A 26,363-nucleotide genomic window follows, 5' to 3' on the forward strand; every position below is an offset into this window, starting at 1 on the left:
AAGAAATCATAGGGTAAAAAGGAGGCGCTTTTATCATTTAGTTCTTTGTAGTAATAAACTAGATCATCAAAAGAACAATCTACAATCAGAATTTATGACGAAAAGGATAATTAAAAATACAAATATAATTTTTGATCATTTATATATTCTATTCTTTTCATAAGCATAACACACAACGTATCTGTACAAAAAAATATTTCTCTTTTCCAAGAGTATGTCATCTCGCTATTTTTTTTAAATTATTTTTTTAGCTGATATAACAATGTGTATATGTTATGTTATAAAATAAGAGTAAAGTTTCCTACATGATGAAATAATGCAAAAAATTCAAGATAGTTGAATAACTTAATCAAACTAATTACTTTTATCCTAATTATGTTTTATGTACATATCACTCTCATCTTAGCTATAGATCTTATGGGAATGATTCACTTGCACACTGTAACAATTGCTCACTGTCAATCACAGCGACTTCTGCGTGGAGTTTTTTCTCTAGCGCAGTAATTGGCTTCTGTGCAATCGACTCGTGTACAATTGATATACACTCCTTATGTACCATCATTTAAACTTCAAAATTATCCACAATACAAAAAATACTGCTATAGAAAAAATAAATAAATATAAAATGTAATAATTGTGGCCTGCCTTTGCTAAACGCAAAACACGTGCTACAGAACCAGATAAGGAACCACTTGTTCTATCAAAATCGTCATCCTAAAATATAAATTTGTATTATTTATTATGTTAAAATAATATGAAAATTATGTCAACGTCTTAAAAAAGCTCGACTAACCATGCCTTTTAGCATTTTATCTTGGTATTTGACTTCTGTGCCAATGTCAATAGATAATGATTTTAAAGCATGGATTTTATCCTTCAGTTCTTCAGTCATCCTTTCATTCTCGTCTTCCACAACATTATGAGATGTACTTGGTAATGGCTCATAGCCATAACCTCCTGAAAAAGTAAAAATTATGTTTAAAATAAGAATTGATGTATTTGTTAACAACTGACTTACCTGAATGAGAACGTCGCATTTTGTTAGCAATCTTGACAGCTTAATAGATGAACAGATGCAGAAAAAAATTATTGTCTCATAAAATACCTTTAAAAATTGAAAAATATTTCAATCTTTTTTTATCTAGAAAAATACATATTGTGAGGTTAGTTTAATTATTTATGCTTATATAATACTTGTAATAAAAAATAGACTTACTCAGTTAAGTAAATAATAAAAATTATTTAAGTAAAAATATGTTTTCCACGCAAGTAAATTGTATTAAAAGACGATACTTAAACTGAAAAAATTCACGTATAAATATAACCTCAAATAGACGACACACACATTCGTATTAATCATTTAAAATATATGTTCAAAGCTTTCCAATATACAATAACATTTTCAAATTAATTTACCAATTAAATAGAAAACGCAGACAGCCGGAGAATAGAAAATATGTGTCAACGTCACGCTCGTAGTGCATCGCGTGACGTATATCGAAGTGAAAGGTATCGATACTATCGATTGATTGAAGTCTGTTTTCTGTGGCTGAACTAGTGTACACTTTTAAATCTTGAAGTGAGATAGGTATATATTTGATATTTGTTGAAAGTGAGAAAGAGAGTGCTAGTGCAGTCTAGTGCAGGAACAGAAAACAGATCAAATATAATACAAGTACTAACTGCTATGACTAAAAAGTTATATTAGATCATAAGAACAATTATAATTTTAAGATTTAGTATTATCCTGATGTTTCTTAACTAATTATAAATTAATTTTTATACATGTTGATAAAGAAAAATTTATATCGACAGTCAATAATATTGATATTTTATAGTCTACAAATATTTTTAAAATTATTTTACTTTTGTTATATAGCGAATATTTAAATACGAGAGTATTAATTAACATGTGATGTATATATATATATATATGTATATAAAGTGTCTCATACAACGCTCGTGGGCAGCTAAACTGAATCAAAAAGTCCTCTATCATATGAGAAGAAAATAAATAATTTTGTCTCTTGCAGTTTTTCTGTAAAGTTGATAGCATTTGAGAAAAAAATTATTGAAGACCAATATTCGGCAAATTTTCGTAATATATAATCTTATTAATTATTGCGAAAATTGTAAAATAGTAAAGAACTTTTCGACTCAGTTTAGTTCGCTTTATCTATATATAAGCGTTTGTTAAAAATTATATGTATATATAATTAATTAAATATACATACAGAATGTCAGTATTTAAAATTGCGAATGTATATTCTGTAAGTTACAACTCAGATAGCACAAAAAGTTAAAAAGAATTCAGTAATACGTCATCAATTTTAATTCATTTTCAGATGCAAAAAGAATTCTTTTACTGAAAAGAATTCTTGTTGCATCTGAAAATAAGATCAGAATTGATGACATTTCACTGAATTCTTTTTTAATTCTTTTGAACTTTCTGTGCTTATGTAAAAACTGAAATGAAATGTTAGGGGTTCTGCACAATCAAGAAATAGGAACAAAGAATAGGAATAGGAATAAAAAATAAGAATTTCAACTTATCAGAAACTGTACGTTTCTATGGGCATAGGTTTCTAATTGGTTGAAATTTTTATTTTTTATTTCTATTCCTTGATTGTGCGGAGCTTCTTATGCGTCGTCTGTTACAATACACGGAGTAAGAAATAAGAATAAAAAATTGACCGATCACAGTGATTATTCTCATATTCGATTGTGATTGGTCAATTTACTCTTATTTACGACACAATATATATATTAGGTGTTTTTAATGAAAGAATGTTATTTATTTCACATGAGCATTAAAAAATATATTAATGAAAGTACTTCCCATCACTTGTAAAACGCTACGAATTAATTCCAACAAAACATATATATATATATATATTGACAACCATATTAGACTGAAAAATAGTAAAAGATTTCAATTGAAACATTTTTTTTAATTTTTTTATAATATGGCATAAACTCCATCTCACAGATACGTATTAAATTATCCTTTAATCTTGGAAAAAGATTTTCGAATCTGTAAAAGAGGAAAAAGTTTATTCTACAAAAATTATTGCGCTTAATCGATAAAACGGACGGTTTTAATAGTTAGATATTAATATAAGCTAGATTTATAACTGATTTTGCAGATTTAAAGAATAAGGTACGTTTAATAGGTTGGTATTCTCATAACACAGGATGGTTTTCATATTATACTTATAAAAACTACACATCAGAAAATTCTATCTAAAATCAATAATAAATAATGGGCAGCTTTAATTCTCTGTAAGCAATTATACAAATAAAATTCTATTAAATTAAAATGTAAAACCCAAGTATTACTATAATCTTTAATTTTTATATAATGAAACCTATATATATAATTATATATTTCTATTGAAGGATCTTCCTATTCTCATCTAAAAATATAGCTTTCAAAATAAAGTAAAAAAGAGCATTTAGGAGTCGGGCGCGGAAATCGATACGCAAAGTAAAACGATATAATTTTTTAAAAAATTTTATATGTACAATATATATATATGTGTATAAATGTATCTCGAGCTATCTTATTATATTGTATATATTTCTGCTCATTTAATTTTGAGCCTTCTTCGGAATAAAATTGAAAAAAAATATCTGACTCTAATATCATTACTTTAAATTTATCAAGTTTGTAATTTATCTAATGATAAGCAAATATTTAAGAAAACAATTTTTTTGTTTTTATGAATTTTGTCCAATAAGTAATTTTAATAATACAATTGTTGACGTATGTCTATTTAAAACTCTACTAAATCTTGCCAAGCGAATTGTTAACGTACTTCGCTCTATAATGTAGTTGATAGAATATATTTTAGATGATCCTTAGTGGTCTTTATATTTTTTGTTGCGACATTTATCGTTATATTCTTGAATTTCATTCTTATCAGTTTATTCATATAAATATTAAAGAGCACGGGCGTAGTGCAAGTCTACCATGATAGAGGACTCGAATTCAATCTCCGGCAGATTCAAAAAATTTTTCACGCCCTCGTAACTCTTCTTCGGTGGTTTGGCAAACCACCAAGAATATCTATTGCCAAGAAAACGGAAGGACGACCGGTTAGATTAGTGCGCCTCCACGAAACATATACATATCAAACATAAACAAAATCTGACTTTGCAATACCAAGACTATCTTCAATCTATTATTATTCTTTAGTCAACGTTTATCTGTCGTGACAGTCACATATATTTTTATCTCGAGACGTATTTTAAATATACTTATATACAGGGCTCGGTCTTATTTCAAATAAATTTATTTAAAACGTATATTTTAAATAAAGAAAAAATTAAAACGTTATTTAATATTTATTATTTTAAATAATTTCTTCTGACCTATTTCTTATTTAATATTTTTAATAAGTTTTTGGAACTTATTTTATATTTCTTATTTTAAATAAGTTGTATCAGTTTTTTATCGATTTTGTATTTTAAATAGTTTTCTGGAACCTATTTTATATTTTTTATTTTAAATAAATTGTATCAGTTATGTTACCTATCAGTAAAAGTGACGGTAAATAGTTATAAATTATAGTATATTTATGATGAAGTATAGCATGTGTGGGGTACAAGATATACCCACATATGATCCGTTTCAATATTCCATCTGTGATTCGCAAAGGGTTAATACTATTAAATATTAATTATAGGCTATAGTTATAAAAAAAACTGAAACGTTATACTTATAAATGTATATTCATATATTTAAATAAATAAAATCATTAAAAATAGAAAAATAGACTCGTATACATGCAACGCAATATAATCAATAAGTCAAGGCTTAATAAGCCTTGACTTATTAAAAATCATTAAAATATTTTGTATTTACTATTTGAAACGTTTATTTAAAATACATATTTCTTATCTTATATTTTAAGTAAATTTTCGAAAACAATTTCTAATTTAAAATAAGAAATTGCCTTTGAAAACTTATTTAAAATAAAAAACAAGTTATTTTTCTATTTTAAATAAAAGTTATTCTATATTTTAAATAAATTAATGTATTTTCGGATCCTATTTCTCTTATTTTATATTTTAAATAATTTCTTGTGACCTATTTCTAATTTAATATTTTTAATAAGTTCTTGGTACCTATTTTATATTTTTTATTTCAAATAAGTTGTATCAATTACTTTACCGACTCTCACAATTTTATATTTTAAATTAATTTTTTAAACTATTTTTTATTTTAAATAAGTCGTATTGATTTTTTTACCGAGCCCTACTTATATATAATTTTAATTTTATACACTATTAATTTTATATTATGATCAACTTATTTCTACATTGATCGTGATATCGCTATTTTACTTGTTGACTACTGCACTTTCTTATTATAAACTATCACACTAACTTTCAATATAAATTAACGAACATCTCCTCGACATGCGAAACATAACTATATGGTCAGTTCAAGTACGTTTTTTTATCAGAGTGATCACGTATTTGCTTGTTTTTTCATCATCGTACAATCCATTTAATTTATCTTTAATTTGACTTTTTTACCAGAACATCGGCAAATTTTAAACAACTGGTTGTCCAATCGCTTGCGAGCAATTTCCGTCTCTGTGAAACGGTTTCTTGGTAATAGCAATTAAACGACTGGTTGTTTAAAATTTGCCGATGTTCTAGTAAAAAGTCAAATTAGAAATAAATTAAATGGATTCTACGATTTTGAAAAACAAACAATATGTTATTCTAATAGAAAAAAACTCACTAAACTAATCATATAGTTATGTTTCGCATGTCGAGAAGATGTTCATCAATTTATATTATAATAAAAGTCAGTGTAATGATTTATAATAAGAAAGTGTAGTAGTCAAAAAGTAAAATAGCGATATCATGGTCAATGTAAAAATAAGTTGGTCATGATATAAAATTAATAGTGTATAAAATTAAAATTATGTATAAATATATTTAAAATACATCTCGAGGTAAAAATATATAACTATAACACTGACTGAAGAATAATAATAGATATGAAAATAGTCTTGATATTGCAAAGTCAGATTTTGTTTGTGATGCCGGTTTGTGATGTATGCCTTGTGGAAGTCCTCCATATTTGTTTGGAGATTAAGATTGTTTTTTTATTTTTCGATGTTTAAAACATTGTATAGGTTTAAAATATGTAGTATAACATGTAATATATTTATCTCAAACATGTAATATATTTATATGTAATATATTTGATTTTTTTTAAATTAATTACAGAGTATATTTTTCATTGGAATTTTAATGTTTTAAAAAATTTTTTATATTTGACTCTTATATATCCTATATACTCTTGATATTACTTTTAAGAAAATTGTTATTCTATTAAGAAATATTTTTTCCTTATAAAATACATATTAGATTGATTATAGACAAAGGGTATTTAAAGAATCGTGTTTCAAAATATTATTAATAGTATTATATATTAAATATAAAGGCACAAACAATAAAGGAGTACTTTTCTACTTTCTATAAATTCCTACAGTATCAAGATGTTTTATACATTGTCTATATGTTTGATATATAGACAATTATATATCTCACACCAACAATCGCCATAAAATTACTCTCGGAGATGGAGAAACACTTACGATAATGTTTAACTATGGATCTTTGATCTCTCTCGAACTTAAATAATTTAATTATAACTCTATTCACAACCTTATAAGAAAAACGTTCACAATGTATTTATTTTCTTCTTTTACGTAAATGGAACGCTATTATTCTCAATGCTCGTGTTGACGATTCATTCGGTTAAATAAACATATATTAACGTCTCGATATGATTATATATAAAATTCTCGATATGAAAATTGTTAACAAGTTCAAAAACATAATTTTCTTCGTAAGTCTTTCGATACGTTTTACAACTAGATATACTGCTTTTATACAATTTTCACTATCTAACATCTTTATCTCAACGTAGAACAGTGATAAGTACGTTTGATGTCGCTCGCGCATGAAAACGCCGTCAATTATTGAATCGTAAAATTCTCACACTGTTATAACATATACATTTATTACATATATCACTACGTAATGTTTCTCTACGCATATCGGTGTATCTATATATCGTGTGTACATAAATAATGTATATATGCACACGATATTGACCCATGATTTGATCCCAAGGAGTAATTTGAGATTAGGCCTGAAATTTGGATTATGTATATTAAATATTGTATAAATTTCTACCGTAAGAAATTCGGATAGACGATTGTTCTTTTTGGAATGTTCAATGCCACAGAATCAAAAAGAAAAAAAACAAAAAGGTTGACCAATTTTCTTTACTGTAGATTGTATCGTCATGGACATTAATTATTTTGTACTTCCACACCCTGTCTAAGAGAAAAATTCCTCAAGGATGTGCTATACAATCAAAATCGTATAAAATTTACGAAGGATTTATGAAAGATTCATCAAAATGCCTGACAGCACCTACACTGGACTATTATTATTAAAGATTACTGCTACAAACTAAACTACAAGATTTTTCCAACGTTACCCTGAATAGATATATACAGTGTTGAGCATTGTTCTTGACTTCCTAAATTATACAATACAGTTCTATCGAAAAAAATCGATCATTAGGCAAGAGGACTTCAATGTATCGTCGTATGTTCTCAGTTATGATGTATATAACAATATACATTATAAATATAACCATAACTTATAGGAGAATATAAAACAGACTATATAAAAGAAGAGTTATACTTAAATATAAAGTTCTAGTTATACTGTGACTCTCGCTTGCCAATTATTATACGTTTTAAATAATGTGTGAAAAGAAAAATCATGATGGATGAATCTTAAGAAAATCGTATATAAAGGATCTGCTATCGGAATTATTTGGAATATTTCGATGTGTTCAGAGAAACGCTGGACGAGTGAATACGTCGCGATGGCGCCGGGCTAGCTGGAGCCGACGGAGACGGTCCAGTGGGCGTTGTCGGCTTGGAACCTCTTCTGCTTCGCCTCAGAGTAGAATATGGGCTAATGCCCCGATTAACGTGCTCATGAGCATAAAGTAGCACTCCGATATCCCGGTTACCCGCCTCCAGGGCGATCTTCAGGGCCGAACTGCCATCTACGTCGACTATAGATGGATCGCAGTCCGGATGTGCAAGGAGCAACCTCACGATCTCGGTGTGACCGTGTTCCGCTGCGCACATTAGCGCGGTACTACCGTCTTCATCCTGGATATTAACTGCTGCTCCCGCATCTAGGAGCAGTTGCGTCATATCCTTACGTCCGTGCGATACTGCCAACATCAGCGCAGTTTGCCCATGCTGTTTGCACAGAAAAAAATTAGAGAATTATAAATATATTTCAGAAAGAATGGGAGAAAATTCTCCTTATTATTTTCATAAATATGTAATGTGTGCTTCCATTATATTTATTATATTTATTATAATGTAGCTGAGCTTACCAATTTTGCTCGGATGTTGACATCAGCAAGCTGGAACAATCTATTCGCTACCGAGGCGTGCGTGGAATTTCTGACTTCTGCCAGAGCAGCTAACATCACAGCCGTGTAACCAGCCACGTTCGCCTTATTAATATCGCAGACTTTCGAATCTAATAATATAGACACCACGTCGAAATTGCCATGAGAGACCGCATAGTGCATCGCTGTATTTCCACTGGTGTCTGTCATATTGACGATATACTCCAGCAGAGTGCTGGAGCATTCCTCAAAACGGTCCAAATAATCCTCGACATCTAACGGATTCGCGCTAGATGTGCTGGATATTTTGAACCATTCCTGTTGTATAATATTGGTAGCATTTTTAAGCTGATGAGAGATATTTCTGCTAGGTGATTTCTTGATACTGTCGTTGAGCACCTTCATGGCGGCCTGCATCTCCTTCGAGGGCTCAACCTTTTTCCTAGGCTTATCTTGGATTGGTTGAAACAAAGCTGATTCTGGTAGCTCGGACTTCTCCTCGTTATGTGTCTCCTTCTCCACGTTACGCATCTCTTCTGACACAATCTTCTCATCCCTGATTTTTTCGGATTGCAATTGTTGAATGCTGCGATAGCCAAGAAGAAACAGTTTTTTAAATATCTGGGATATTCTTGTACTTGACAGATACATATGATACTTACATACATATAAAATCTTATCTGATTAATTATTATTTCTTTGTACATGTTATGTAAGGAAAGTTGCAAAATTCAATAAAATTAATATAATCTAATTGGCATAATCGAAAAGATTGAATTTCAAAACTTAAATAAAAAAGATTTAGAAAATATTATAAAAGTATCGCTAGGTTATTAATATTAAAATATTAAAAATTCAACACAATACTGATGAAATTAATGACAATAAGTATGATGCTGTAAATAGAAGTAAGACAGTGGAAGGAGGGGAAAGTTACCCTTCCGTGGCCGAACAAGGCGAGATATCGGAGATTTCAAGATCGCTAAATAAACGAGAGGTAGTTTGCTGTTGCATCGATCTGTCCAGATCGAGGATACACTTATTCGTTCACCATTGCAAAACCACCAGTACGACGTGGGACGCGCACCAATATCTGACGCTTCGACACTTCCGTCGCGGTATTTACGTGATTGTTGTGCCAGGAAGAGCACTCGATGACGCATTCGACACGCGCGCAACTATGGACTCAAAAACAACAACAAACTACTCTCGGCACGCTTGGCAGGCACGAAGTACGTCATACGCGGCTCTGTAATTGGCTTCGTGCTATCCTTTTCCCACCCTCTTTTACGCGAAACAACCCCCTTGCAACAGCGACCTTCGACCACGGAAATAACAGATGGCGTGGAGCGTAGTCGAGCGGGAAGGGTAGATCGAGTTCTGAAGGAGTGAATATTTTCATCTACTCGTTTGAAAGTATAAAGTTGAAAATTACACGATAAATTTAAACTTGACACAATTTAAAAGAATAATTATCTAAAATTTGTAATTTTATCCAAGTAAATAATGAATATTCCATAAAGCTTCATGGAGTAAAATAATACATATTTAACAATAAACGATTTATTATTAAATTAAATATATTATTAAAATAATTTATTCTCCCTAATTCATCGCTTTTCGTAGAATAATTTAGATACGGTTAATTTATTTTCTGGAGAATTATTAAAGATATAGGGTTGTTACCTAAATAGGGTAATCCCTAAATCTTTGTTAATTCTCCAGTATCTCGTAAAAGATAAGATAAAATAAAGAGTAATTCCAAATGACTAACCGATTGCTATTGTCGTACTGCTCTTTATTGTCCGCGTCGTATCTAATCACACCGGCGGCTGGTATTTTTGTGTAAGTGTCCTGGCGTTTGAATTGTCTTCTATAATCGCTGGTATTTAGAGGAATATGGGACGGCCTCGGAATCCTGGATATCATATTGCTGTTCTGATGATTCAGGCTGTTCTCTGCATTGTTCGCGATTTGCTTCGCCAAACTTTTGATTGTCTCCTTGCAATTGTCGCAATAATTCGCCGCGCAAGAGATCGAGATGTGCGGCCTCACAGAATCACCGACCGACACGTCGACCAACGTCTTCTTCATCGTCGAAGTACCAAAATCTCGGCACTTTGGCGTGAGACCGGAAGTGTCGGTGCCGCGAGTGATGGTTTTTACCAAGTCCTCCACCATCACAGCTACCGACTTGCTCGCTTTCGTCTTCATTCGCGTGTCACCATAGTTGAATGAATGACTCCTCAAATTTATCCAGTTCAACGACACAGGCGGCTGCACTGGATCTGGTCCAACGCCTATGCTTCTAATGCAAGAACCGAGTTTGACTTCAATCCCTATCTCCGATGTCATCGGCTTAGCAGTTACGCTCACATGTGAGCGCATTTTAAACTGTTCTGTCACTTGAACCGACCGATCCCGCTTCTCAGTGACTTTGGGCGTTTCTAGACTACATTGAACGCTCCTGGAGGAAGTATCTTTCACTAAACTGTTCTTGTAATTCCTTAGAGCATGTTCCACAAGCAATTCAGCATCTTCCTTCGTTAGAAGATCCTTCATACTTAATCTTGTTGTTGTGCCGTAAGTACGCTTTTTGATCTCCTTCTTCACTTCCGGTGCAATATCCTCAATTAGGAAGTGACTGTACTCAAGACTCCTGGATTTGTTTTCCGTATTGATACCGAAGTCTCGCGTTTTCTTTATGGTTTTGCGATTAATCACATTGTATTCGTTAGGTGGTATCGATTCCACTTGAAGCGGAGTTCTCGTTAATTGCTTTTTTCGTACTTCCGGCAGGACCTCCTCCAGCATCAGTTGACTGCGGGTCAAACTCGACCAGCTGCGATGCTGGGAATTGCAAAGGTTCGAGAGGTTTGACGATGTTTCGTCGGCCAATACAGTACTCTGATCTTGGATCTCGGGTACAATCTCCTCGATTCGCAAATGACTTTTTTGTAGCGATGGTTTGATCGGTGTACTTGTTATCATACCAACGTCTCTCGTTCGAACCTGTACGCGAATAATTGTTAATTCGATGCAATGAGTTTTGATAAATTTGAATATAAGTTATTAAAGTTATTTTTGTTCAGAATTATATTTATATCTCCTTTTAAACACTAATTAGTTTCGATGTAATTGCTACATAATCTTACATAAAATAGCGTAATATTGATTTTGAATATACATTGTTAATCGCTTTAAATATTACGAACCATTGCATACCGAGCAGATTATATTGCCGATGACATATCTGGGAAGTTTCAGAAAGAAACGCAGCATAGTATTAAAGAGTGGATACATATTGTAATATTTTTATAATCTTTAATCTCGACGTATCTATTCTTAAATATTTACGCGAAATATGTACACGCGCGCGGAAGTCGCTTGACTTTGACGATGTAAGAAAATGACACGGCAAAATAATATATCGCCATTAAATTCCGATTTTCACTTCTAATTAGAGAAGCAATCGATGCTCATTTCAGGATATATATATAAACCGACGAATAATTTAGTGAGAGATTCTAACTTAAAAAAAAGAAATTAAATATGTAATCTAAAAAAATTGCATACATCAAATAGCATAGAAGTTTAAATTAATTTTAATATATAATATTGATTATCTTTAATCCTAATTTCTAATTTGATTAGTTCCTTATTTATTATTTATTTTATAGAATGACATTAAAAATAAATCAAGTTCTTTAGAAATTAGATAAAAGAATATTCTAAAAATATATAGTAAAGTTTAATAAAGCCATTAAAGTTAATAAATTAACATATTAAAATAACAACAAAAATATAATATAAATTCTAAAATATTTAATTGAATATTATAATAATTTTAATAACAAATATTTAGAAATTTCAAATTTTTTAGATATCTTTTAGAAAGCTATTTAAATAAATAAATAGTTTGCACGATGCTTAAATAAGAATACAATTCTTACCGGTTGGTACGATACCCCGACATCCCTTGTCATCACGCCACACATGGTTCCCATGTCCCTGGTAGATACGCTTTCAGAGTTCTTCAGGTTTCGTAGGGTGGTGCATTGTTCTGAAAACGACTGGCTGCGATGCCTGTATAGGGTGTCATTGTAGGAATTCGTTTTACTCAGCTCATCCACTTGCCGTAGAAGATTGCGCTTCTCCTCTTTCAATACCGAGACTTGCACCTGCAAGAGGAAAAGAAAGAGATTACGGTGTTAGATAAGCTTGCAATAATGTAGTTTTTTTTTATAGAGACTGATAAAATTGCGACGCGTGAGAAAACATGATTTTTAGCGCTGCGGAAGTAATAGAAATATTCCATCAATTGAAAGAATACTACATAAATTGCAGCAATAGAATAAATTCTATTGTAATTATATTTTTAGATTAGGTATTCAATGGATATAGAATAAGGAAATAAATAGAATGAGGAAATATAATATTCTGCATTTTTTATATTAAATAAAATGAAATTAATATAAAATTGATTAAAAATAAAATACTAAAAATCTTTATCTTCTTTAATTTTATTATTTTTTACATCAAGTTTGTTATATTATAATCGATAGTAATTATTACTATTATTATAAATATAAATACAAATTCATGAAACATTTTTTTTTTTAATGTGTGAAAACTTCATATTTTCACATAGTTTGTGCACTGAATGCAACGAGAAGTCGTCATAATAAGAACAACGAGATCATGATAAAGCAGCGAGAATATCTTACACACGAACGTTTCGCTAGAACGGAAGAGCTTGCTTGGGTGCAAATTACATTCCGGGCGATGAACGTTACGAAAGCGTAGGTGGGAGAATAGGAAATTAGTGAGAACTCACCTGCAGCATGGGAATCGCCTTGACCTGTTCCTCCAGCTCTTTCATTCGTTCCAGAGATGCCGCCATTTGTTCCCTGATATTCTGTAACATATAAAAAATATTATTTCTCTCTCTCTCTCTCTCTCTCGCCCTGTTCTTATATTTTACAAAAAGTTGAGCATTAACTTACTTATATAAAATTAGAAGAAAGGAGTTAAAGAATAAAAGGATTGATAAGGATTTAATTATCAAGCCTAAGATTATAAGAAATATTTAATTAGAGATCAATTAAAACTAGGAGTGATAGGGAATAATGTATAAAAATATAAAAAAATCTTTTATAAGATAGTGGCAAGAATGAAGTAATTTTTCAATTTTCGGTCGCTCGAATTTTAATCACCCACAATTTTTTTCTTACGACAAATAAATTGCAATATAATATATAATTTATTATTAATATTATAATGTGCAATATTATAATGATATTAGGTGTTGGAATTAATTCGTAGCGTTTTTTAATGAAAGAATGTTATTTATTTCACATGAGCATTAAAAAATACATTAATGAAAGTACTTCCCATCACTTGTAAAACGCTACGAATTAATTCCAACACCTAATAGTTATATAGATAATAAAGTATAAATTTGATACCTGAAGTGCGCCGGTACTAAGATTCGAATTGCCACTTCCAACGCTGGCGTTGTCAGAATCTGCCGGCTGGTCTGTCTGAGCCGCATTTTGCACCGGTGCCGTCCCATTTGTGCCATCTAGCGAAAAAAATCAGTCTTGGAAAACTATACGACGTGCTTAATTATTCGATTCGCATTTCTTTTGCAAGAAATACTTTATTCATTTCTGAGAAAACGTGATTGCGCTGAACATTGAAACATCCACTTTAATCTCTCTCTTCGATCAACTCTGCCCTCCGGCTTTGTTAACCCTTTAACTAAGGAAGTTAATTTAAACTGATTCCTCCGCACGAGGGAGAGATTTTCAAAAAAATATACCCTTGAAAAATAAAATCCATAATTGATACGTGTATTATTTAATATAATACTTATATTTTTATTTTAAGAAACAAATAATAAAGTAATTTTATTAATAAATTGATATTTTATGCCTTTCTTTTTCTTCGTAATCTGTTAGAATCTAGATATACAATAGAATCACACAAGAATATTTCTTAGAAATATTTCAAATTTTTACTGTAGCTATTGATAATGTCGCTATTTCTTTTAGCAATCATTGATTGCTCTTTTTTACGTATCATTACTCGATATTAGACACGGAGAAGCATAATTAAATTTTTTGCATCATTATTGTATATCGCTATATTATGCGTTATTATTGCATATACGTATTATTATGCAACATTCACAACAAGCTAAGTTCACCTGTTCTGACGAAATGTTTTTTAATCAGCACTTGAGTAATTACGTTACAGAGCAGAACGTTATCTCGAAGAGAACAATGAAGAAATGCGACAGACGTAGTCGTATAGCAAATTCCTTTAACAATGTCGTGATATATCTCGTGGGCTCGGTCGTCGCGATGCAAAATTTTCAGCACGCAATTCGTGACGAACGTCACGATGTGTCTGCACGAGATATATTTCACAGTCTACAATCTTAATTTTAATAACGAATTCTTTGGCACAACGTCTCCTCAAACTCAATAGAATATTATTTTAAGATTTAACGAGACTTATAAAGACATTTAGCATTCGAAATGAAAACTTGTGATAAACGGTGACTCCCTTCGTCATTTTTGCCAAGAAAAAAATCGATTCTTAATTCAGGAGAAACTTATCATTAAAATTAAGGTCGCAAGGTTGCAGATCCTATATGTATGCATCATCATTAACGTTGAAGCGTTCGAATCACGCATCACGCGCATTGCACATGTGGATTAAGTGAAATAAAAAGGCTAAATGCCGATCTCCAACATCGTGAAAGTTTCGCAGAGACGAACATTACTGCCGCATGCCTATCATGAGATCGCGATAAATTCGTCGCAAAGAGGAGCGAAAGAAATTAACAAGGCAGCCATCCGACTGTTGCGTGCCAAGAGTTACGTGTTCGCATGTCAGCTGAAGTTAGCTTTTGTCATAATAAAATAACCACTGTTTATTTAAAGACTTCCAGAAAATTACGTTTTCAACAAAACGAAAGATTTATACGATCTAATTAATTCTTCAATTAATAGTTCTTTATTCTGAGCAAATGAAAATCGCGAATTTATGAAATTTATTTACGGATGCGTTATTTATGGATACGTTATTTATGGATGCGTTCGCTGCGATGCAGCTTCGTCTTTATATATCACTGCTCCTAAACTACATTTTGACTGACTCGTTACGATAACGCAAAATAAGATAATTTTTTTCGAACACTGACACTCCGATTTCGCGACGTCCCTGGCACTTCCATTTTTTGCTCGTTCACGTTTCAGGCAGATGCACTTGTCGAATACGGAAAAAGGCATCGCGCGCTACTCGCGAATAGCGTGACATCGTGATCGGATGTCGGCATATAAAGTAAAAGAGGGAGAGAGCAACCGATCTTTGAGGTCGTTCGATTTCACGAGACGAGATAACGAATTCACTCTCTTGATAACAAATTCACCTTGTTTACAGTTAGATAAACTATCTGTTAATTGCTTGCGCCGCTGCTAGCGACGTTAATCAGTATGACGATAAACAATGGCAGTCCATTCCACGGCGGTCAAATTATTAAAAAAAAAAAAAAAGAAAAAAGAAAAAAGGAAAAAACCGTGAATGTTGCTGCAATCGTTGATACATCGTCTTAATTTGCTCTATTCGATATCTTTCTATTTTAGTTTAATTCAAAAATGATTGCGCGTATTAATGAGAAAAATCTCGCAAGAGAAATCAATATTATGAGCGAAAAACACTTTTGAAACGAACTCACGATATTTCCGTTTCGCCTTCATCTTCCAGAAGGGAATCTTCTTCATAATGAAATTCTTCACTCCCATGTTTGCCGTTTATCGATGTCTTGTGAATCTATTGTGATTGTCTGCGTGACTTTTCAGAAGGAGATGCAATTGTTACGATGAAACACTCGTCAGTATCCCGCGCGCCAACGTGAAGTTGTCGATTACTATTTGTTTACTTAATTCACAACACATCGGGGACTTGAAGCCAGTTTTCAATGAAATTTATTCTTTGTTATTTCGAATCACCGATTAATAACATTTAGCGAGTAAATTAATTAAAGGTAGCATCGTTTTTATTGTTTAACTGCCCTCTAACGTTTCAAATCTATAATTATTTCGTTGTCGATTTCAGGAAAACGATTCGTTTTTCGCGATATTATCGTATTTTTCAATTTTAGAAACAAACGCGCGCTATCGCTTTGGGTTCAAATTATCGGGCAACATTATATTTTCGTTACATTATATTATCTTACAAGGTCACAGATCTATTTTGAGAATTCGACAATTCCCTATTTCAATTATGATAATACTTTTCCCTACAGCCAATCGCGAGTCAGCATTCGAGCGCAAACATTACAGATTTGGCAGGATGCATTTTTTACGGCCAACTTCACAGCGTCGCAGATGAATCGTTCGAAAAAGGAAGTGCACTCGCGTTGAACCGCGCGTTAACACTCCGCTACGAAATCATCAGTCTTTCGCCGCACTGTCGGTCGCGAAATCGTTCTCGCAATCGTCCTCGCTCGCAATCTCGGCCGATTTCCCTCGATGAGGAGTCCAGACGGTTCGTCGTCGACACGACACGGCGCGACGCGACGCGACGCGACGTGACGGCGACGTGCCCGCTACGAGGATTTACGAGGTTACTATACTTATTTTCGTTTATTCCCCATTATACATTTTATTTCAGCGAATTGGGTCGCCGGGAGAACGTTATAGCTCGGAGGGCGACTTTAAGGACGCTCAGAATTGACGATAAAATTGGCTCGACGAGGCAACGAGAGGCGATCACATCGTGTTCGCGTAAGTAGAAGACAAATTCGTTTCGTTCGTTCGCTCGTTCGTTCGCATTCGGCGGCCCGATATACACCCGTCGCGGTTCTTCGCCGCTTCGACGACAGTTTGCGTTTGACTACTGTAATGCCGTCGAGCCGTCGAGCCGTCGAGCCGTCGAGCCTCGGCGAGCGCACCAACCGTTCGCATTAAAGGTGAATGGAGTAGGGGACGAAAACCTCTCTTCCTTCGTTGGCCTCTTCTTCTTTTGATGCTCCACCGATTTGCTAATCGCGGGAAAAAAGCACCGACGTCTCGCGGTATCCGGGTCTTTCTCTCTGTGAGCTGCTCGTTGCCGTGAAACGTCTCGATGTCGCTCAAAGATTCAATCTTCAGCGAAAATCTTATTCAACTGATCGGTTTCCGTTTAATTTAATGCATTCACACAATCGAGTTTTCGAACTCGTGATAAAAATTATCCGAAATATCAGAGTACTTAGCTCTACATTATTTGCGTTCTTTTTTCTTATTGTTCGCAAATTATACTTCAATTTTTACTGTTTCTTTTTTTTGATAATTTAAATTGATACAAATTGATAACACTTCATACATCCTTTAGACAAAGATGCAAAAACTTTTTTTAAATTGTAAACCAGTTACACTAAATACATATAATATAAATATATAGTGTTTGTGTGTATTTAACGAATTTATAAGGCTGAAGCATCCTGGATATTTCACGCAAGAAATGAAGGATTAATTGCGATAGCAGGCAAGTTGTGGAAAAATAATAATAATAGCAAATAAACTTTTCTTGAAATTTATTCCAATTAACAGAGAAATACCTTGGCAAAATATTTTAAAATATTAATAATTACTATGAGTACATATTTGTATTGCCGATTGGAAACTTGATTTTCATTTAAGGTGAAATTGTTTTTGTACTAAATTTCGCGTTCTTGTTGCGTATTATTATTGTTCGTTACGTTTGAAAGAAGACTTTGGTAGGAGAGAAATAAGTAGAGTAATAGTTAATGGTGTGTAGAAAATTAATAATCTACCCGAAAGGATTTGAACCTTTACAATTTTCGCATACTTTCATACGCGTCATTAATTAGTATTGCCTGCTAGTGATTACGTAATAACAATGGATTATCTACTATAATGTTGAAAATTAATATTCTTTATCATTTTTTTTTAAATAAAGATTTGTATTAAAGAGGTATACAAATAATTTTTACGTTTTATAAACGCAATCATGTACATCCACAATCCACAAAATAATATCGTAATCTGCAATAACTAAGATTCATTGAACGTTAATTAATTGAAATACGTAATTTCTTGAATTAAGCATACGAGTGTTGGTGACGATTAAACGACGATTGTATAACACATAGTCGCCAAACAGGCGAGCAACGCCATTCACGGGCAATTAATTAGGCTATTTGTCGCAATTACTTCGACACACGTAGGTACACGCGAGATCGAATCTTAAACATGACAAACGATGAAAATATTCACGATTACGACACGAAACACTTTGGTAAGATTTGCTCATATTATATTTGTACCGTGTCGCGTGCGACATTATTTCCGATTACGCGCGGTCATCGAGTTTAGCGATTTCGCGATCTTATTTTCGTTCGTTCTCGCCGTGCACGTGCTTCGAAAATAGTTGAACCAGTTGGGTACGTGCGTGTTTAGCTCGACAGGTGCAGGCGACCATATGTGACCACCTTGCCCGAGCAAGGTTGCACCGAAATGGCTAGGAACGGTGACGGTGAAGTCACGCTATCCGAGGAAAAAAAAATCGGCCTAGGCTACTAACTAATTTTGCATGTTACATTATGAAATTCCGAAATTCAATCGCGTTAATATTCTGTCGCGAGCACTCAGTTATTTTAAGCTCGGCGAGAAAAAATTTCAACGTCTCGTTTCTGTTTATGATACTGGCGAACACCTCGTTATTATCACGACTCGCATCGTTTCGCTTTCTTAATCAGATACGACGTGATTGGGAATTGCTCTGAAATTTACACGCTATATGGAGTATGGAAATCGTATTCCATTAATGCGATATGAAAATGTATTCTCTTCTACTTTAATTAAAATTCCATCAACATTCTTTTCTAATGCTATTTAACAGATATATTAAAAACGTGTACATATAATAATTACGTAATGTTACAAAAATCCAAAATACTAGCCACAATTCAATACTAGAAGTTTTGTTATTTATTTCGTTCTACTTTTATTATTATTCAGAATAATTAATCACTATCTTTTAATATTACATTTCTATGAGAGAGTAAACGACTTACTTTCTTACGAATTGATACCATTATCGTAGAGATCCGTTAAAAATATATCCATTATTTATCTAAACACACATTGGCTAATTGCACGATGTATTTCGTGTACATCGGCAAATTGACGATAACGCTCGAAAGGGTGTTGTACGTCGGATCGATGTATCGCGGTCGGACGATGACAATGACGATGTAACGGCAATGTAACCGCGGGGTAATACGGTTGCACCTCGTGGAAAACGCGTTGTACGGTGGCGGTAACCGCCAGCGGTACAACGACCGGAAGCAGGTGGTTCCAGCCACGCACCGTCGCGTCGCGTCGCGTCGCATCGCGTCGGCTAGGCTTCCACGAGTTCCACAGCGCGAGCCTCGCGAACTCGTACGATACGGTACGTACCTCCTCTTCTGCGTGCCTCTTTGCCCGCCCGAGGAGAAACGACCGCCAGCTATCTTCGAATTGCGATTTAATAGCACGTAAAGTCGCAAGAAACTACCGCGACGCATTTCCACGTGGGATTTAATCGATGGGCGATACCGGAGAAGCTCGTTACGCGGTGTGTAGATCCGATCTCTGAGAGATGAATTGGTGTATGTTATTATACTTTGAGATCTGTTAATTGGTTTAGAACGCGCGTTTTTGCGGATATTAACCTTAAGCTGCCGATGTATCTCGAGCATCCTTTCCTTTCGTTGTCAAGAAGTGTAATTTATTATTCGTTTCTTTTTTCACGGAAACAATGGATGTTATTAAAACTTTCTTTCACTTTGAAATATTTTCCGTTATCTGTGTCGATCTTGATTGATATACTTGACTAATGGTTTTCCTCTGTATAATATTTCATTAGAGTATTTAGTAATTTAACGATGAGAGATAGATAGAAATAATTTCATTTATGCATCATACATATAAATATTCGCGAATTCGCAATGTACATATAGTGAGAACAGAATGTATTCGTACAAGGAAATTTTTATAAAAAAAGTCTTACTTATAAAAAATAAATTAATTAACAATTTTATACAATGAACATAAACAAACGAGATTCGCATGTATTCCTGATTTTAGAAGCTAAATTTCTCGGCTGTATGAATACTTTTTGAGCATCCAAGCAATAGAATTTTTAATTTTCGTTTATTTTTCAGATGATATATTTTCTATCATTACATATATTTTTGATATATATAATTTTTAGAAACATATAGTCTATTTTATTTTTTATGAATAAATTGTTAATTACTCAGCAAAAAAGGAACGTCAATTAAATGTCGAATCAATGTCGAATTGATGTTGAAATCATCATATCGATATCGATTCAATATCAATTTGATGACTCATTTTTGCTGGACAATATTTATTTTTTAAAAATAAAGTTTTTTAAAAAAATATTTTCTTTGTACGAATACTTTTTGCACTCACTGTATCTAACGGAAAGATAATATAATTCCGGGAAAAAAATGTTTCATATAAAATTATATAAAATTATATAAAAAAATTGATATAACATATTTTATATGCAATTTATATATAATTATATATAAAATATATTCATATATATAACATTTTTTCCCGGGATAATAAAACCAAAATACAAACGTTTTTATATGTCATTGAAATTATCGTTAAAATATTTTGATGACAAACATTATATTTATTTTTGAAGAAACAGGAAGTTTGGTCACACATAATATTAAAAAATAATTAATATTTTTACAAATATTTTACTAAAACTGATTCTCAAATTCTAAATTGGCTTTCAAATATTAAAACTAAACAAAGAAATTTCACTTCAATTCGTCTAATCACTTTATTCAAATTTTCCCTCTTTAGACATTCTCCTTTCTTGTATCTGTGATGATTGCATAATGCTAATTGCCAGTTGATTGACAAAAGAAGATACAAACTGTATTCACTTTGCGACACGTTTCCGTTGTCAGCGGGGTGCTGTCGGTCACACGATAAATCGCAAAACAAGTAAGAAAGAGCTGACTCGTCTCGTAGAAAGAGACAAGAGAACTCTTTTCTCCAGCACAGAGAAGCTCTTCTAGTATCGTGAGAAACGGATGCGATTGTCCTAGCGAAACATAATCGCCCAGGTAACAGCTTTGAAACCAGAGAAAGAGAGAGAGAGAGAGAGAGAGAGAGAGAGAGAGAGAGAGAAAGAGAGTGAAATGAAGTGGTCTGATGTTCTCGAGATTATCGGAATGTGATTAATGGTAAAATAAAAAATCATAATGATATTAACTGTCTCATTACTTAATCAGTCGCAAAAGCATATGACTCAACTACGAGATAAACGTTTTTCACCCAATGGCTTCTGAACTTCGTGCTGTTGCATTTATCTCGAGAGGAAAAATTTGTTCTTATTCAATTATATTTCTATATTCAATTATAATTTCATATTTTAATATTTAGGACATTTGTTTTAACATTTGTTTTAAAATATCTATGCATTTAATAGAATAAATTTTTGTCGTATAATATAATTATTGCTTTGTTATAAATTATGAGTAATTATTATTTATAATTTATTAATATTCTCATAATATGTTCTTTGCATTAAAATTTCATTTAATTAAACCTAATATAGATTTGTTGAGTATTCAATAGTAGAGTGTCAGTTATATTACATTATATGTTTACGTCATTTAAATTTATTATGAAAGAATACTTTGTTAATTACAGAACGCAAAAGTTTGGAAATCACTGTATAAGCTGTTACGAGATAGTTGGTTTACCAAAACGAGCCAAGATATCTTTTTAAAGCGTTTAAAAGAAATAACGGTGATCGGACACAACACTTTTAAAACATCTGATAAAATTAAGAGCCTGCGAAATAAAATGTTTGGCAGAACGATTTCTTCGTAATTAAAGACAAGCGGTATCTTTAAAGTAGTTATAAAGTTCTGAGTTTATAATATTCTTATGAAAATTCTTTACCACACACGATGATAAGTCATTCATTATAAGTTTATATAATAATGTAAAGAAAAAACTCTGTGTAAGCACACAAATCACTTTGCACACCTTCTTTCCTTGATTATATTTTGACAAATTTTCATCTTAATTGCGCTTGAAAAATTTCTCAAGGAAAATAAGAGAGAGAGACTGTTCTAAATTAATTCGAATAGTTTAGCGTAAGATAAAAAGTAATCTTTCATTTCATTTCAAATTCTATAAAATAATTATTAAATCCTATAATTAAAATTAAATCCTATAAAATATAAAATCCTATATATATATATATATATATATATAATAAATATTAAATCCTATAAATAATATTTTGGTAAAAAGAAAATATTCAGCAGTAAATGCATTCGTCACGTGAATTTGCATCGCAGAAGATAACGGAAGATATTACAAACATAGTGAAAAAAAAAAAAACGTTGCACGTTCGTTACTTTGCTTTCTCGCAATTAATTATAGTCGCGCGCACTTTCAATCGGCGAGGTGTTATTCAATTATCACTTTTAGACTTTAGACGCAGAAAGTTTACGCACAAGTAATTTCCAACGCGTCGACGATTCCAAACAATACAATTTCCGCGACGATTTATTCCATAGGCGAGAACTCGTGAAATCAACACCGGCCTATAATAAGAAGGCAATCGCATAACGAAATAATTAACGTGTTCCGATGCCGTGGCGACTTCAAAGACACGGAAGAGGCCGTTTCTCTCCTCGCACCGCTTGCTCGCTATATAGCAGGTCATTGGGCCATGGAGAATCCTAAGATGGCCGCGAACGGATTTAGCGCGAAGAAATCCAATGTGCGTGAAAAATTATCAGATCTCTTTTATTTACTCCGCTCTTTCACCGCAGCCGTTAATTCGTCGTGCGACTCATTGAGTTACCATCACGAGTGGTCGCGAAAGCGTTTTTCTTTTTCTTTTTTTTTTTCAAAGTAATGCTCCGATTTTTCATGATAAATTCCGTTCGAGTAATATTACCGTTAAGATCAGAACTCATTGTCTTCCGACGATCAGCTGACGAGGCACTTAATACAGAATTTTATTAAGTTTCATTAATAAATTTCTACTGCGATAAATTTTCAATGACGATTGTTTCTAAATGAAAGACAAATTACAAACGCCAAATTCCTGTCGTGATATTTTAATAGAGAGATCAAACTATAATTAGAAAACTTCTATATAATTATTCTATAATAATTGTTTTATTCATTATATGCGCGGTTTTTTCATTCAAAAATTGAACGAAAAACCGCGGATACTTTTTAAATGACCTAATATATATGTATTTAATGTTTGCAATATTTCTCGCTCTTATCGATAAGAGAAGCAATATTTTACCGGTTTCTGTGAAAAGTCGACAATCGGAGGTTTTCGATGACCTGCAAGATCGCTTGAGGGTTGCTTCGAAATCACCCACGACATCGCTGAGATCGACGACTGGCGAGGGATGCAAATCTCTCTGCTGTCTTGGCGGCGGATGATTTGATCTCGGCAGAGTAGTCAGCCCGTTCGCGGTCGTACATTCTTGCGGTATTTTCGGCAATTCAGCCTCTATGCCCGCCAGTGCCGGACTTACCTAGAATCAAAAATAAAGGAAACTATCTAACACGAGGACGCTTGTTCGCCACGTCCGATATGAATTAGGTTGGTGCACTCCATCGCGCTTTGTCGAGTGATTTATCTTGAATCTTCACGGTTTCGTCGCTTTGCGATGAGCATGTTTATCTCGTCAAAGTCGGTAAATTTTAGCGGAAACAAACTAAGCGCGATGAAGTGATTTGATACATGATTAAAATCATTGTAATTTGTTAAAACATGGAATTAGAAATGGCATTTAAAGATTGTAAGATCTACGTCTTTTATTTTTATCTATAATACGGAATATCGTCAATCACGATTATTATTTATCATAACCTACCTTACTTACGTCAAATAAATGTTAAATCCTTTTTAATTAAATCCCACTGTCGACATCATTAAAGCAAAATTTTATATTATTCATAATAATAATAAATATCATAAAAAACATATAAAATATCTAAAATGTGACCTCAATTATTATTTATTTATATTATATTATCAATATTCTTTACTTATTCGCTAGGAAATATTCTTTCATAAAATTGAACTGTACTATAATAATTTATTATTTACCATAGAACGGTGCTTTCAGTACACGTAATTAGAGATATTGCTAACTAATTACCAAGCCCAGAAGAACCTCCATTGACTGACATTGTCTACGACGTTCTCGCTTCTTACGTCGCTCCGTGCAGGGCCTGTCCCCGGCGCTTCCGGCCGCGACGGCCTCGCAATAACGCACGAAGTCCAGATCGATGTGATATCCGTAAGGGCAACAAAGGCATTTCGAACCGGAAACGTACGCCTGCGTCCCCACTACAAGCAGAAACACTTTACCTCAGAAAATTTCGTTTGCCTTTACGTTTATCTCCGATAAGATGAGTTTTTATTGTTGAGACAACGGTCAAGGTTGAGCCACCAAGATAACATATATAAGTTCTGTTTATTCGATAAGCGCCATGTTTCATCCTTAAATCTAAATTAAAAATTGAATTAATTAATTATTTATCTGGATTAATTTATTGTGCGTGTTGAAAAAATATATACACGATTAATGATATTATTTTATTTAATAATTAATTTTTTTTCTTACTCGAAAAAATTTTCAAATTGTAATATATATAAAATTGGTTATTAATGTTACTCAAAAATTTTTAATTATTAATGGCGATTAAATTAATTGTTAGAATAATCAACAATTTGAAACTATTTTGTTTACACTTCGCGATTTAAGAAAGAAGTTTTTGGTTGGTGAGATCTATTATTTTAATTAGAATTAAAATTTAAATCAATCAGGTGTTTCATGGTTATTCATTTTCGTCGAATGACTCTTTATTCGAGGTTAATGGCCGCAGCGCAATGTAAACCGAAATATGTTGTAACCATTGGCAACTATCCAGAGGAACATAGTTATAATAATCTTACGAAGTTCGTTAGTCGGGTGAATATGGAGATTCCATTTAGTGTCATACCCGTTCGTAGTACAACATACGTGGCAATGACTTAATGAATTCCGCCTCGACACATCTCGAAGTATTCCGCGTCACATATTCTGAATTATGTGCAATCAGGTGTCTTTGTTCTTATTTACATATAATTACAAGAAATAAAAATAATGTTAGACAAAATAATAATAATAGCGGCAATTTTATAGTATCTATAAAATAAAATTTAATGTTTAAAATTATAAATAAAATTATATAAGAAAAATAATCTGTTATAATAACAATGATGATTATTATTATCTTTCTATATATATACTTTTACTTAAATATCATAGATATTTATTGTTTTATAACTTCCGATTCATTCCGAATTATGGGCAACGATCTCCATAGACGTATGCACTTTTATTAAAAGTGACTCACCGTTTCCATTGAAAACACGGGTCGAGGGAACGACAGTCAGGGCCATGATCCCGGCTGATCGTCAGACACACTTGCAGATCCGCGTTTCCATAATCCTGAAAGTGCAAATAAAATCGTACGTTAGTTCGCGTAAATGTCATGAAGAGACTCACGCATTGCATCGCGTTTTTGTGCTCGTACATATAAGAAATATGTGAAGAGGAAGAAATTCCGAGAGCGATAGATTTTTTGAGCGAAAGTCGAAACAACCGTCTGCACGCCCTAATTGTAATTATTGCACAAGCGCACGGCCGTTGTAATTTCTCGGAATAATTACATAATTTTCTAATCGTTTCACATACCTTCGTCAAAAATCGTACAACCTAGTCAGCCGCTTCGCGTCTTTG

At 32.7% G+C, this 26,363-nt stretch overlaps 2 protein-coding genes across 7 annotated transcripts; both read right to left on the minus strand.

Moving 5' to 3' along the window:
- Positions 1-128: 128 nt before the first annotated feature.
- Positions 129-1,532, minus strand: Bet1 (blocked early in transport 1). 4 transcript variants are annotated; one of them, XM_087406883.1, is made up of 5 exons: positions 1,417-1,472; positions 1,217-1,298; positions 1,019-1,141; positions 794-957; positions 129-714 (listed from the first exon to the last, which is right to left on the minus strand). In XM_087406883.1, exons 3-5 carry the CDS (start codon positions 1,035-1,037, stop codon positions 559-561), a joined length of 339 nt encoding a protein of 112 aa, XP_087263009.1. In that variant the 5' UTR covers positions 1,038-1,141; positions 1,217-1,298; positions 1,417-1,472; the 3' UTR covers positions 129-558. The 4 variants fall into 4 exon arrangements, with proteins under 4 accessions (XP_087263009.1, XP_087263010.1, XP_011052970.1 ...); XM_087406884.1 differs by having other exon boundaries at positions 1,019-1,105; positions 1,417-1,465; XM_011054668.2 differs by lacking the exon at positions 1,217-1,298 and having other exon boundaries at positions 1,417-1,532.
- Positions 1,533-6,433: 4,901 nt separating this feature from the next.
- Kank (KN motif and ankyrin repeat domain-containing protein 2 kank) lies at positions 6,434-26,072 on the minus strand. Of its 3 annotated transcripts, XM_087406881.1 has the most exons (9): positions 25,978-26,072; positions 24,735-24,925; positions 23,867-24,104; positions 13,945-14,060; positions 13,314-13,394; positions 12,430-12,657; positions 10,251-11,488; positions 8,459-9,062; positions 6,434-8,318 (listed from the first exon to the last, which is right to left on the minus strand). In XM_087406881.1, exons 1-9 carry the CDS (start codon positions 26,021-26,023, stop codon positions 7,875-7,877), a joined length of 3,186 nt encoding a protein of 1,061 aa, XP_087263007.1. In that variant the 5' UTR covers positions 26,024-26,072; the 3' UTR covers positions 6,434-7,874. The 3 variants fall into 3 exon arrangements, with proteins under 3 accessions (XP_087263007.1, XP_011052969.1, XP_011052968.1); XM_011054667.2 differs by lacking the exons at positions 23,867-24,104; positions 24,735-24,925; positions 25,978-26,072 and adding an exon at positions 16,224-17,401; XM_011054666.2 differs by lacking the exons at positions 23,867-24,104; positions 24,735-24,925; positions 25,978-26,072 and adding an exon at positions 15,690-15,993.
- Between the last annotated feature and the right edge of the window lie 291 nt (positions 26,073-26,363).

The sequence above is a fragment of the Acromyrmex echinatior genome, chromosome 6 (assembly GCF_024713525.1).
Source record: "Acromyrmex echinatior isolate Ae372 chromosome 6, ASM2471352v2, whole genome shotgun sequence".
Taxonomy (NCBI): Eukaryota; Metazoa; Arthropoda; class Insecta; order Hymenoptera; family Formicidae; genus Acromyrmex; species Acromyrmex echinatior.